At 47.9% G+C, this 15,094-nt stretch overlaps 1 protein-coding gene across 2 annotated transcripts in view; it reads right to left on the bottom strand.

Moving 5' to 3' along the window:
• COL6A2 (collagen type VI alpha 2 chain) overlaps positions 1-14,413 on the bottom strand; it is a 35,533-nt gene extending 21,120 nt beyond the window's left edge. The window contains exons 1-2 of one of the 2 annotated variants that reach the window (XM_034948259.4): positions 14,026-14,413; positions 40-181 (exon numbers count right to left, since the gene is read on the bottom strand). In XM_034948259.4, the coding sequence (XP_034804150.2) occupies positions 40-181; positions 14,026-14,364 (481 nt within the window). In that variant the 5' untranslated portion in view covers positions 14,365-14,413. The remainder of the gene's footprint in view (positions 1-39; positions 182-14,025) is intronic. The other variant, XM_034948260.4, reaches the window with a different exon arrangement.
• Between the last annotated feature and the right edge of the window lie 681 nt (positions 14,414-15,094).

The raw sequence follows: 15,094 nt of genomic DNA, 5'->3' as shown, positions 1-15,094 counted from the left end.
CCCAAATGCCCAGAGCCCCCGGCCCCCGACCCCTGGCACCTGGGCAGTTGTTGTTTCTCTCGGTAGTGTCCGGCGAGATGACCTCCTGCTGCTGGGCCTGGATGGCCCCCAGGATTCCCCAGAGCAGGAGCACGGAGCAGGGGCCCTGGAGCATCTTGGCAGCACCTGTGGCCCTGAAGTCCTGCAACAGGGGGTGGGGGTCGCTCAGACACCCCCAGTGCCTCTCCCCTGGCACCCTCCCCCATGGCAGGCGCACGCACAGCAGGTCAGCGGGATTGGGGGCACTGCTCTCAGTCTTCAAGGAAGCGGGGTCTTCGCCCAGCACACACCGTCACCAGCATCTGGACTGGGGGGCTTGCGCTCTCTTGCCCCACCCTGGGTGGGGTCACAGATGTTTAGTGGGTGCCTCTGGGCTCAGTTTTGGGTGGGATTTGGATGGTTGAGGCCCTTCCATGTCCTCCAGGGCTGGGTGGAGTGGGCAGCTGGGCGCGTCGGCATGGAAGGGAATGGAGCACCACTGTCTGGAGCCCCCCACTGCCTGGGGCTGCCCTGGAAGCAGTGCAGAGGGGAGGGCGGGAGAGAGATCCCAGCTTCCCCAGACCGGCTCCCCTGCAGAGCTAGGCACTCTCTCTCCAGCCTGGCTCCATTCCCTTTAAACAGGACTTTGATAAGGAGGGAGGGAGGACTCTGTCAAGTGTGGGGACACAGCCGTCACTAGCCTGGCTTTCCTTTCTGTTGGGTGCCAGGACCCTGGAGCAAGTGGATCCAGCCCTTGAACGTCCATCCTCCCTGATGCCCTGTGGCTTGGCCTAAGCTCCAGCTCCAGGAGGCCATCAGGACGGGCCTCACTGTGCCCACTGACTCCACAGTGGGGCTGGAGGCCATCAGGATGGGCCTCACTGTGCCCGCTGACTCCGCAGAGTGGGGCTGGAGGCCATCAGGATGGGCCTCACTGTGCCCGCTGACTCCGCAGAGTGGGGCTGGAGGCCATCAGGATGGGCCTCACTGTGCCCGCTGACTCCGCAGAGTGGGGCTGGAGGCCATCAGGACGGGCCTCACTGTGCCCGCTGACTCCGCAGAGTGGGGCTGGAGGCCATCAGGACAGGCCTCACTGTGCCCACTGACTCCGCAGTGGGGCTGGAGGCCATCAGGACGGGCCTCACTGTGCTGCTGGCTCTGCAGAGTGGGGCTGGCAGCAGCCGGGCAGCTGGGCAGAAAGGGCACCGGGCCTGGTTCAGAGCATGCAGTTCCAGGGGTAATGCAGGGATTGGAGTGCGGCCCTCCCCTCGGTGCAGATGGGAGGAGTGTCCAAGCACCAGGACTAGGGGAGGCGCTGCCAGGAGAGGGCCCTGAAGGGTTGCTGTGATTTTGCGGCGGCTGGAGTGGATGAGATGACCCAGGCCAGACCCCCTCAGCCTGGGGCCCAGGGAGGAATGAAGTCCCTTCCCAAAGGTGCCAGCTCAGGCAGTTTGTGGGTGAGTTTCACAGCTTCAAGGACAAGCACTTCATGCTATTTAACTTGTTTTAGAACATAAAAAGATAGGCCGGGCGCGGTGGCTCACGCCTGTAATCCCAGCACTTTGGGAGGCCGAGGCGGGCGGATCACGAGGTCAGGAGATCGAGACCATCCTGGCTAACACGGTGAAACCCCGTCTCTACTAAAAATACAAAAATTAGCCGGGCGTGGTAGCGGGCGCCTGTAGTCCCAGCTACTCGGGAGGCTGAGGCAGGAGAATGGCGTGAACCCGGGAGGCGGAGCTTGCAGTGAGCCGAGATCGCGCCACTGCACTCCAGCCTGGGCGACAGAGCGAGACTCCGTCTCAAAAAAAAAAAAAAAAAGAACATAAAAAGATAAACTTTTTCCCAATTCATTTTTAAATGTGGCATAACCTGTGACCAAAGCTTGATAAAAAAAAAAGTCCCTAAAAGTAACTCTACAGATAAATATCACTATAAATATTACTGATGGCAGCGGCAGGCCATCTGGTGTGGCCGCTGCCATCACACTGGCTGCTCAGGGAGGGCCCAAGGAAGAGGCAGACAGGCTGCCATGGGGCCGGGCTGGGTGGCGTGCTGGGTGAAGGGGAGCTCATGGCGGTGTTGCCCCTGTCTGGGATGCTGGCCCAGGTCTGGAGACCCCGCCTCAGGCTGCGAGAGGACATGGCCAGGTACCATGCTCCACGGAGCCAGCAGGAGCCGGGGATAAGTGGGATCCCTGCCCCTTGCAGTTTGGCGAGGTGAGAGTTCCCCAGGTACAACTGCCCAAGTCGTGGCTGTGGATCTGGGCCTTCTGCTCCATGGAGCAGGCAGGAGCCAGCCCCCACTCCTGGTGCAGTTGCAGCTGCCCCAACTGGGGCTGCTGACCCAGGCATTGCTGCACTCTGGGGGAGCCAGGGAAGGCCCCTCTTTCCTTTGTAGGCCTGAAGGTACCTGTTCCTACTGCCCAGCTTCTTCCCGCTCCCACCACCCACTCCAATCTCAGAGCAGAGTTGGGGCTGAGCCCGGGCACTGTCACAGCCTGGCTGGGTGTGTGCATGCTTGTGGCAGTGCTGACATGCCAGCCCCTTTATGACTTGGCCCCCTCCAGACTGTGGGCACTGAGAAGTGCAGGAGGGGAGGCTTGGGGGGGTGCTGAGGGTGGCTGGGCACAGGTGCCCCTTGGTACCAGCAGCCTGGGCACCATGGATGGCTGCAGGAGGCAGATGATAGGTTCCTGGGCAGAAGAGGATGGGTCTCCAGTGAAGCCCCACCTTCAGGCTGGGGCAGACCTGAAGCCTGGGGGCCGGGTTGCCCGTCCTACGGACCAGAGGGGAACTCAAGGTGCTTTTTTCTGGGCCCGCACATGGCTGCACATGGACCAATCAGCATGCACTTCCCCCCTCTGAGACCTTTAAAAGCCCCAGGCTCAGTCAGAGCAGGGCAGAGCATGGCACGACCAGCTGCAGAGAGGAGCTACTCTCTCTGCTGAGAGCTTCAGGACCTGAAGGGATGTCAGGACGACCAGCTGCAGAGAGGAGCTACCCTCTCCAGGGCTTTCTCTCTGCTGAGAGCTGAACACTAGTTGAGATGCCCTGTTTGCAGAGAGGAGACACGCTCTCGAGGGCCTCCTCTCTGCTAAGAGCTGCAGAGACAATGGGACGACCTGCCTGCAGAGAGGAGCCACCCACTCCAGGGCCTTCTCTCTGCTGAGAGCTGAACATTCGACAAGACAACCTGCCTACAGAGAGGGGCTGCCCCCTGCGGGTCTCCTGTGAGCTCTCCTAACACTCAATAAAGCTTCTCTGTCTTGCACACCCTCCACTTGTCTGTGTACCTCATTCTTCCCGGACACAGGACAAAAACTTGGGCAAAGGCGCCACTGGCCATAGAGGTTTCAGGCCAGAAAAGTGACACTCTAAAAATCCCATAACATTATCACAAAAATTCTAGCCAATATTAAAAACTAAAATCCAATAGCATATTAAGGACCACTATACCAGAACTATAATATGAAGTTAAAGTACAGTGATGCCACAAACACTAGGGAATACATTAATGTAAGTCACATTAACATAAAATGGGAAAAATATGCAATTGCTTCAATAGATCCCTGAAACATCAATTTCTAACTAAGAAACAACAGCCAGACAAGGTAAAACCTAGTAAGAAATTTAGGAGTAGAATTAACTCTATAAAGGATATACATTTCAAATCAAGAGCTCACATCATATTTTACACAAAAAGCTAAAATAGTGGTTCTTATCTTTGTGGTCATGGACCCTTTTAAGAGTCTACACAATTTCACCTTACACAAATGCATAGATGCTCATATACAGAAATCATGTCCAGGAATTCGGGGATTCCATTCGTAGATCTAACCCTGGGTTAAAAAATCCTGCATTAGAAGAATGCTTACTACAGTACAAAAAAAATGGGGTGGGGGCAAACAGTGCAGACCTTACGCTACTATTCAGTGTTGTGTTGGAAGCCAATGCAATAAGACAGTAAAAATAAAAGTATAACTGCTGGAAAAGAAGAGACAAAACTGTCCTTATTAAAGATAGGATTGTCTACCCAGAAAATCATCTGAACAAAGTTTTTTTAAAAAAGAGAAAAAAAAATATATATATATATAGACAGAGAGAGAGAAAAAGAGAGAAAGCAGGGGAGATTAGGGAGAGAAAATTTAGTGAGCCACTTAGAAAAATATATCATTGATGAAAAGAGTCAAACTCTGTAAAATATTTTAAGAGATTTATTCTGAGCCAAATATGAGTGGCCATGACCCATGACACAGCCCTCAGGAGGTCCTGAGAACATGTACCCAAGGTGGCTGGGGTACAGCTCGGTTTTATTCATTTTAGGGAGGCATGAGACATCAATCAAATACATTTAAGAAATACATTGGTTTAATCCAGAAAGGCAGGAAAATTCAAAGTGGGGAGAGATGGCTTCCAGGCTACAGGTAAATTTAAACATTTTCTGGTTGACAATTGGTTGAGTTTGTCTAAAGACCTGGGATCATAGAAAGGAAACGCTCAGGTTAAGATAAAAGACTGTGGAGACCAAGGTTCTTCTGAAGTCTCATAGTGGCTGCCCTTAGATACAATCAATGACAAGTGTTTCCTATTCACTTTAAAAGCTGCTAGACTCTCGGTTAATCTCTTCAGAATTGGGAGGGCCTGGAAGAAAAAGAGCTAGCTATGTTAACAGAGATTCCTTACAGATGCAAATTTTCCCCAGTAAAGGACAGCTTTGCAGGGCCATTTCAAAATGTGGCAAAGAAACATGTTTTGGGGTAAAATATTTTTATTTTCTTCTTGGTCGTGTAGTGTCATGCCAGAGTCAGATGGAAAGTAAGTCACGGCATATAGGGTTAGATAAAACCATCTGATGAGAATTTATGGTTTGTAGGGCATGACTCCCCAGACCCCTTAGATAAGAATATAGGCAAGATAAAAAAATCAGAGCTTAGTCCTCAACATACAAAAAGTTATTGATTTTCTTCTATCAGTGACAACCAGTTAGAAAATGTTGCAGAAAAATGCTATTTACACTAGTAAGAAAAACAACATAAACCCAAGGAATTAACTGAATAAAAATGTGCAGGACTTATGAAAAAAACCCAAAAAAATTTTTGAGAAATATATTGGAAAGACAAACCTTGTTTTTGGATAAGAAATCATCCCACTATCTTAAACTGATTTAAAAATATCAGTTATTCCTAACTGAATCTATAATAGAATGCAATTTTAATTAAAGTTTCCAAGAAAATTTTTTGCATTTTTGTAGATAGGAGTTTGCAAAATGAATCCAAGTTTTACTTGGTAGAAAAAGCAAGAAGAGTTGAGCAAAATAAAAAATAGAGTGATGAGAAAGCTTGTGCTATCAAATGAAACGATAAAATTACGGTTTTGGTTTTGGTGCTGGAACAGGCCAACACTCCACACAACCATGGGCATAACAACACACGAGAACTTAGGCTATGACATGGTGGCCTTTCAGAGTGGTGGAAGCAGGCTGGGATGAGGGCTCACCCTGTGACTAGAAATAAAGGTACTACCTCACATGGTGCTCCCAAATAAACTCCAGGAAAAGGAAGTATCTGAGTGCAAAACAGAAACCAAAAAGTCTTTGAAGAAAACAGAATGTATAAAATGTCAATGAAAAATCTATAATAATTGTGTACCAGATACTGTCCTATATCCCTTCATTCAACATTCACAATTGGACTTATAGCCTTGGACATAGGTACTATTATCATCCCCACTCCAACAGATGAGGAAACCAAGGCCCAGTGAGGTAACTTGCCCAGGGCACTCAGCTAATAGCTGAGGTCTGAAGCCTGGCAGTGTGGGCTCAAGTCTGCCCTCTTGATACTGAGCTCCCACATATGACCATCATTACAACAAAAGCAATATGAGCAGACTGGAAGCAGACTGAGAGCCAGCAACAATCTTCCCAGTGTAAGATATAAATATTTTGATGGACTGTTATTAGGTGCATAAATATTTATAATTATTATATCTTGCTGTATTGAGCCTTTTATTAATATATGATGTCCTTCTTTCCCTCTTGTAACCTTTTTTGATTTAAAGCCTATCTTGTCTGGTATTAGTATAGCCACTCTTGCTCTCTTTTGGTTACTATTTGTGTGGCATGTCATTGCCCATCCTTTCACTGTCAATCTATTTATGTTTCTGGATATAAAGTGCATCTCTTGTAGAGAGCATATAGTTGGATTTGGCTTTCTAAATCCATTCTGCCAATCTCTGTCTTTTAACAGAGAGAGTTTGGAGAGTTTAATCCATTTACATCTAAAGTAATTACTGATAAAGAGGGACTTCTTTCATTTTGTATTTTTTTCTGTATACCTTATGGATTTTTTTGTCCTTAATTTCCAGTATTATTGTCTTGTGTTTAATTAATTTTTTTGATGGTGAAACATTTAAATCCCTTCCTCATTCCCTTTTGTATTTATTCTTTAGTTATTTTCTTTGTTGTTACCATGGGGATTGCATTTTAACATCCTAAAATTATAACAGTCTACACTGAATTTATACCAGTTTAGCTTCAATGGCATAAACAAAACTCTGCTCCCTGAATGGCTCTGTCCCCAACCCTTTTAGTTATTGATGTCACATAATTACACCTTTATATATTATGTGTCCAAAAGCATAATGTTATTTTTAAATCATTAGTCTCTTTATATAGAAAACAAAAAGCAGCATTACACACCATTGTTACAGCAATATTAGCTTTTATAATTGTCTATATATTTACCTTTACTGAGATATTTATTTATTTATTTATTTATTTATTTATTTATTTATTTATTTATTTTGAGATAAGGTCTTGCTCTGTTGCCCAGGCTGGAGTGCAGTGGTGTGGTGACAGCTCACTGTAGCTTCAACCTCCCAGGCCCAAATGATTCTCCCACCTCAGCCTCCCCAGTAGTTGGGACCACAGGTGTGCACCACCATGCTTGGTCGATTTTTAAAAATATTTTTATTTTATAGAGATAGGGTCTCCCTATATTGCTCAGGCTGGTCTTGAACTCCTGGGCTCAAGTTATCCTCCTGCCTCGGCCTCCCAAAGTGATGGGGTTACAAGCATGAGCCACTATGCCTGGCTGAGATCTTTATTTCTTCACTTGAATTACTGTCTATCACCCTTTATTTCAACCCGCAGGACTCCCTTTGGCGTTTCCTATAGGGCAGGTCTAGTGGTAAGGAACATTCTCAGCTTTTGTTGATCTAAGAATGTGTTAATTTCTCCCTTACTTTTAAAGGACAGTTTTGCTGGATGTGGGCTTCTTGGTAGACAGTTTTTATTCTTTTAGCACTTTGGATATATTGGCCCACTGCCTTGTGGCCTTCAAAGTTTCTGATCAGAAATCTGCTAATAGTTTTATTGAGGATTCCTTACATGTGATGAATCATTCTTTCTTGCTGTTTTCAAAATCTTTGTCTTTGGGTTTTGACAATTTGATTAGAATGTTTCAGTGTGGGTCTCTTTGAGTTCATCCTGCTTGGAGCTTTTTGGGCTTCTTGGATGGTTATATTCATGTCATTCATCATATTTTAGAAGCTTTCAGCCATTATTTCTTCAAATAGTCTCTCTGCTCCCTTTGCTCTCTCTTCTTCTGGGGCTTCTACAATGTTTATGTTGGTTTGCTTGATGGTATCCCACAGACCCCTTAGGCTCTGATCACCTTTCTTCAATCTTTTTATTTCTGCTCCTCAGACTCAATAATTTCCATTGCTGTATCTTCAAGTTCCCTGATTCTTTATTCTGCCTGCTGAAATCTGCCTTTGCATTTCTCTAGTGAATTTTAAATTTCAGTTATTGTACTTTTCAGCTCCAGAATTTCCTTTTGGTTTCTTTTTAAAATTTCTAGCTTTTTATTGATATTTTCATTTGTTCCTATATTTTCTTTCACTTTCTCCACATTTTCCCTTAGTTATTTGAGTATCTTTAAGATAGTTCTTTCAAAGCCTTTGTCTAGTAGATCTACCACCAAGTCTTTTTCAGTGACAGTTTCTGTTGGTTTTTTTCCTTTGAAATAGGAAAGTTTCTTTGTATGCCTTGTGAAATCAAAATCTCTTTCTTCCCCAGAGTTTGCTGGTTTTTCTTGTTTTTATAATTTTGATTGTTGCTGTCTCTGTGCTAAGGATCAGCATAAAGTATAAACTTAAGGTCTTCTTAGGTCTTTTCTAAGCCCGTGATTTCCCCTGAGCATGTGCAATGACTTTTTTATTTTCTCCACATATATGGTTGCTTTTGAATGTGCTAGTCTTCAATGTCTACCTCTCAAAAGAGGAAAAAGAGAAAAATGAAGGGAGAAAAGGGTGCCAGCCCTTTAAATCTCCTGGAAGTCACTTCAACCAGAGGGAGAAGGGCTTGCAATGACGGGGTTAGTTGCAACAACAAAGTCTGTGTCAATAGATTTTGAAAGATCTACATCATACAAGATATCTTTTCAGACCACAAAGGAGTAAAGTTAAAAATCAGCAACAAGGACATTTAAAAAATCACGAAATTAAACAACACCCTGTTAAATAACCAAGGATCAGAGAAGAAATCACAAGGGAAATTATAAAATACTTAGAGATGAGTGAAAATGAAAACACAAATTTAAAAACTTGTTCGACAGTGAAAGCAGTGCTAAGGGGGAAACTGATGGCTATACATGCTTATATTAAAAAAGACAGGTCTCAAATAGGAACTTAACCTTACAATGTAAGGAACTAGAAAAAGAACAAGCTAGCAGAAATAAGGAAAAAATAAAGATCAGAGCAAAGATAAACAAAATGGAGAATAGACAGATAATAGAGAAAATCAATGACAACAAAAGTTGGTTCTTTGAAAAGATAACAGAATTGACCAGCCTTAAGCTAGATTCTAGACTAAGAAAAAAAGAAGAAACTCAAATTACTAAAATTGTAAGTGAAAGTGGCAACATTGCTACTAATTCTACAGAAAAGAAAAAGATTATAAGAGTGTACTATAAGCAACTATATGTCAACAATTTGAATAACACAGATGGAATGGAAAAATTTCCAGACAGACAAAACCTATCAAGACAAAATCAAATCATGAAGAAACAGAAAATCTGAATAGACATAACTAGTAAGGAGATTGAATCAATACTCAAAAATCTCCTGACAAACAACCTCTGGACCTGATGGCTGCACTGGTGAATTCTACCAAACACATAAAGAACGAACACCAAACCCTCCCAAAATTTTCAAAAAACTTGAAGAGAAGGGAACACTATTTAACTCATTCTTACGAGGCCAGCATTACTCTGATACCAATACCAGACAAAGATATTGCAAGAGAAGAAAACTACAATCCAGTCTTCCTTATGAACATTGATGCAAAAATCCTAAACAAAATACTATTAATAGTAAACTAAATTTGGTATAATTTGATGCAATTAAATGGAATTTAATGAATTGACCAAGTAGGATTTATTTCTGGAGTGCAAGGATAGTTCAACATACAAAAAAAAAAATCAATCAATGTAATACACATTAACAGAATGAAGGAGGAAAAAAACTCACACATGATCATTGCAGTTGATGCAGAGAAACCATATGACAAAATTCAATACCCTTTCATGATAAAAACACTCAACAAATTAGGAATAGAAGGAAACTACCTTAACATAATAAAAGCCATATTATATGAAAAAGCCACAGTGAACATCATACTCAGTGGTGAAAGACTGAAAGCTTTTCCTCTAAGGTCAGAAATAAAGGAAGGATGCCTGCTTTCACTGCTTCTATTTAACACTGTACTGGAAGTTCTGGCCAGAGCAATTGGGCAAGAAAAAGAAATTAAAGGCATTCAAATTGGAAAGAAATAAGTAAATTATCTCTGATCACTGATGATATGATCTTGTATGTAGAAAACCCTAAAAATTTCACAAAAACTGTTACAACTAATAAACAAATTCAGCAAAATAGCAGAATACATAGTAAACACATAAAAATCAGTTGTATTTCTATTCACTAACAATGAACAATCCAAAGGAAATTAAGAAAACAATTCTATTTACTATAGTATCAAAAATAATAAAATTCTTAAAAATTGACTTAGGAGGTGAAAGACCTGTACAATGAAAACTACAAAACATTTCTGAAAGAAATTGAAGAGGACATTTAAAGAAAGACATTCATGTTCATAGATTGGAAGACTTACTATATTAAGATGTCAATACCACCCAAATTGATCTAGAGGTTTAATGTAATCCCTATAAAAATCCTAGTGATTGTTTTTTTTTCAGAAATAGTGAATAAATCCTAAAATTTAGATGGAATCTCAAGGGACCTCGAATAGCCAGAAAAAAAAAAAAATCGTGAAAGAAAAGAACAAAGCTGGGGGACTCACATGTCCTAATTTCAAAACTTACTACAAAGCTGCAGTCATCAACAGTGTGGCACTGGCATAAAGACAGACATACAGACCAACAGAATAAAACAGAGAGTCCAGAAAGAAACCCTTGCATATATGACTTTCAATCAAGCTGTCAAGACCATTCGATAAAGACAGTCTTTTCAACAAATGGTGCAGAGACAACTAGATATCCACATGCAAAAGAATGAAGTTAGACCCTTACCTAATACCATATACAAAAATTAACTCAAAATGGATCCATGTCCCCAGATCTTTACGTTTTAAGACCTAAAACTTTAAAACCCTTAGAAGAAAACATAAGGTAACACCTTCATGACATGGGACTGAGCAATGATTTCTTGGGTATGACAATAAGAAAAAATAGATAAATCAGATTACACCAAAATTTAAAAACATTTTTTGCATCTATCTAGTGAAAGGACATCATCAACAGAGTAAAAAGAACCCAGAGAATGAGAGAAAATATCTGTAAACTGTGTATCTAATAAGGGATTAATATCCAGAATATACAGAGAACTCCTAAAATTCAACAACAAAAAACAATCAACCTGATTCAAAAATAGGTCAAGGACTTAAACAGATATTTCTCCCAAGAGATATATAAATGGCCAACAAGCACATGAAAAGATGCTCAACGTCACTAATCATGAGGGAAATGCAAGTCAAAACCACAATGAGATACCACCTCACACCCATTAGGATGGTTAACATTTAAAAAAAAACCAAGCGAACCCAGAAAATGACACCTGTTGGTGCAGATGTGGAGAAACTGGACCCTTGTGCACTGTTGGCAGGAAAGCAAAATGGTGCAGCCACCGTGGGAAACAGTGAGGCAATTAATTCCTCAAAAAAATGAAAAAATCAAATGATCCACAATTCCACTTCTGGGAACATACTCAAAAGAAGTGAAAGTGGGATCTCCAAGAGGTATCTGTGTGGTGTGTTCATGGCCACATCATTCACAGTAGCTCAAACGTGGAAGCAACACAAGTGTCCAGCAACAGACGAATGGGTAAACAAAATGCAGGACATGCATGCAGTGGAATACTGCTCAGCCTTACAAAGGAAGGGAATGCTGACATACGTTACAGTGTGGATCAATCTGGAGGACATTAAGCCATGTGAAATAAGCCAGTCACAAAAGGAGACATTTCATACGATTTCACTCATATGAGTCACCTAAATGGCCAAATTCCTGGAAACATAAAGTAGGATGGTGGCTGCCAGGGGATGAGGGAAGGGGTGATGCGAGTTGGTGCTCCACGGGCTTCAGTTTGACAGGAGGAAAAGAGTTCCGGAGATGGACCTTGGTGATGGCTACAGAACACTATGAATGTACTTACTGTCGCTGAACTAGCTGCACACTTAAAAATGGTTAAGACAGTACATTTTATATTGTATACCACAATAAAAAATTCGGGAAAATAAAGCTTTTTCAAATCAATAAAAAAAGAAAACCCCCCCCCCAAACACCCCAAACAAACAAACAAACACATCCATGGCCTGGGCAATATAGTGAGACCCCGTCTCTTAAAAGAAAATTAGCTGGGCACAGTGGTGCATGCCTGTAGTCCCCGCTACTCAGAGGCTGAGGTGGAGGCTCGCTTGAGCCAGGGATGTGCAGATTGCAGTGAGCGGTGATAGCACCACCGCACTCCAGCCTGGGTGACAGAGCGAGACCCTGTCTCAAAAAACAAACAAACAAAAAACCAAAAAAACCCAAAAAGCGAACATCCATTAGGAACACGGGGACATCACAACCAGGCAATGCACATCACTACACACGGTCAGTCATCAAACAGCCCAAATAGCCTTGTACTGCACAAAAACCAAAGACATGCAGAACAAACCCCCAACAAGGCATCATTCCTTATCTATGAAATGAGCAAAAAAAAAAAAAAAAAAAGACAGTGCTCCTATCCATTGTGGAGACAGGTTCCCCGCCACTTCTGGGATGGACACCTGACGTTTCTGACCTCTGAACCCAGACGCCGCCCTTCTAAGAGCAGGCGCCCTGTGAGCTGGGATTCCCACCACCCCTGCCCATTACAGCCTCCACTGCAGGCCAGGAAGGGCCGCTGGGCGGGGCTGGGTGTTTGGATCCTGGGCGGACCTGGGCAGCCCCGTCCCAGCCAGTGCCCCGCGGGCTGGGTAGGGCCCCTTCCATGAGCAGCGCCAGGACACCTGCTTGTGGCGGGTGAGCCCCGCATCAGGCGCCCGACTTTGCATAAACGTGAAATAGGCCACAGGAGGCAGCAACTCAACGTGCAGGGCCGTGTTTAAGAGAAAGCATCTCACCGGGCCTTTCTTTCCTTTTTTTTTTTTTTTTTTTTTTTTGAAACAGTCTCGCTCCCTCGCCCAGGCTGGAGTGCAGTGGCGCGATCTCAGCTCACTGCAACCTCCGCCTCCCAGGTTCAAGTGATTTTCTCCTGCCTCAGCCTCCCAATTAGCTGGGATTACAGGTGCCTGCCACCACGCCCGGCTAATTTTTTTTTGTATTTTTAGTAGAGACGGGGTTTCACCCTGTTGGCCAGGCTGGTCTCGAACTCCTGACCTCAGGTGATCTGCCCGCCTCGGCCTCCCCAAGTGTTGGGATTACAGGCCTGAGCCACCGTGCCCGGTCTGGACTTTCTTGAAATAATCACCAGAGTCGAAGTGCAAGGGGGCCTCCAAGCCAGAGCTGTGTTATCGCAAGAACAAGGAGCTCCGCGGATCGCAGGCCCCTCCTTTCTGGGTTCTGACCCCAAAGGGAAGGTCCCTTCTCCAGAGGCGCCCTAGGCGCGGGCACCGGGGTCCTGCTGGCACACCCCGGATGGGCACCGCTCGCCCGCACACCTGCGGCTCCACAGAGGGCCGATCCGTTCGGTTGCCAGCAGTGGAGACCCAGGCCCAGCGGTTCCACCAGCGCCCCCCGCGGAGTCCCAGGGCGGGTGTGGGCGGCCCGGCAGGGGCTGCCGGTCGCTGTCAGCCCGGGTCCCGCCGCCCTGTGGAGCCGCCTCCGTCTGCAGCTTCTCCTGGGCCTGGCGGGGCCCTCGTGGGCTCCAGGCCGGGAGGGGCGCAGCGATGGGGCGTCGGGGCCACCCGCGTCCCCTCCCCGCCCTGTCCCGCCCTCGGGCACCGAAAGCCCCTCCTCCCCCCGCCCCGCCGCCCCTTCCGTCCGGCCCGGGGAGAGGCCCTGCGCCCCCGGAGGTCCCAGCCAGCCGGGGCGTCTTCCCCGCGGGCCGGAGCCGGACCCGAACCGCTCGCAGATGCGGGGCCTGGCGGGGCGTGCGGTGCCGGGGTCGTCTCGGGAGCGGGGGTCCCAGCACCGAGCTCGGGCGCAGACAGGGACCCCCCCACCCCGCCCAGGCCGGCACCGCCCCAGAGGAGGCCGCGGGGAGGTGGCCCCAAGTCGCGGGCCCGAGGGTCGGACCCTCAGACGCGGAGCCACAGGGGCAGGCGCGGCCCCAGCCCCGCGAGGAGGAGCCCCGAGCCCCCCGAGCCCCCGCGCCGTCCCTGGGGCTGGAGTCCCCCTTCCCGGGGGCCCGAGGGACGGAGCCGCCGCCGCCGCCTTCCCAGGACTCGGGGTCACCCCCCGCGGGCCGAGCGGCTTCCAGGGTGCGGGGTCCGGGAGGCGCTCACCTGGTCCCGAGGAGGCTCCGCTCCCGACGGCCCGAGGCGCGGGCGCCGAGTAAGCAGCAGGGAGGGAACCGCGGCCGGCGCCGCCCCCTTTATACCCCGCCCCGCCTGCCTGACCCGACCCGCCGCCAGGAAGCGCTGCGGCCCCGCGGATGGGAGGAGGGGGCCGGGGGGACGGGAGGGGGATGGGAGGGAAGCGGGGACCCTCGAGGGCGGGAGGCAGGAGGAGGTGGAGAGGGTGGGGACCCCCCTGCAGCCCGGGCCGAGCTCCCCCGCCATCCCCTGCCCGCTGCTGCTCGGACTTCGCGTCCCGGGCCCGGCCGCCCGTCGCCCCCGCCCCATTTCCCGGACGACCTGGCTGGGGCTGTGTCCGCCTCCGGGGCCCTGGGTGTTGGGGACCGCGCCCCGCACGCAGGGCCGACGGGGGCCCTGGGACTCGCCCCTTGGTAGGAGCTGCCCTGGGGGGTGCAGGGTTCCCCCCATCAGCCCCCCCACCCCTCCCCTACCCCGTGTCCTGTGTCCCGCTGGCTCAGGCCTCCTGCGAGAGGCCCCGGGTCAGGAGCTCCTGCAGAAACTGCCGCTCCTGGGGCCTGAGGGGGGGGAGCCGGGAGGGCAGGGACAGCAGAGCCTGGGTGCGGAGGTTGGGGCAGAGCCTGGGCATGCGGCGAGCCACCCCTGCCACCCCTTTCCCGCTGGAAACCACAGGTGGGCTTGGTGCTGGGCCCTGGGACCACCGTGAGGTCCCCACCTGAGCCCAGCCGGGGACAGAGTGACAGGGGTCCCTGGTAGGGCTCTGTCTGGGGTCCCCACTCCCCACCCTGGTCACAGCCCCCCAGCCAGGGCCGGGGTTCCTCCTTGAGGTGAGGCGCAGGCGGGGTTGGGGAGAGGTCCCTGGGCTCCGGGACAGGGCCCCCTTCAGAGCTGTCCTGGAAGGGGGCGGAGCGGCTGGGGGCGAGGTCCCTCTTCTGATGAGCAGGTTTGCAAATGTGGTGTGTGTGTGTCTGAGACTCAATGTGTGTGGTGTGTGCAACTGAGTGTGTGGTGTGTGTCTGTGTCTGAGACTGAGTTTGAG

This window comes from Pan paniscus, chromosome 22, assembly GCF_029289425.2.
Source record: "Pan paniscus chromosome 22, NHGRI_mPanPan1-v2.0_pri, whole genome shotgun sequence".
In the NCBI taxonomy this organism is placed as follows: domain Eukaryota; kingdom Metazoa; phylum Chordata; class Mammalia; order Primates; family Hominidae; genus Pan; species Pan paniscus.
This window is presented reverse-complemented; position numbering and strand designations above follow the sequence as displayed.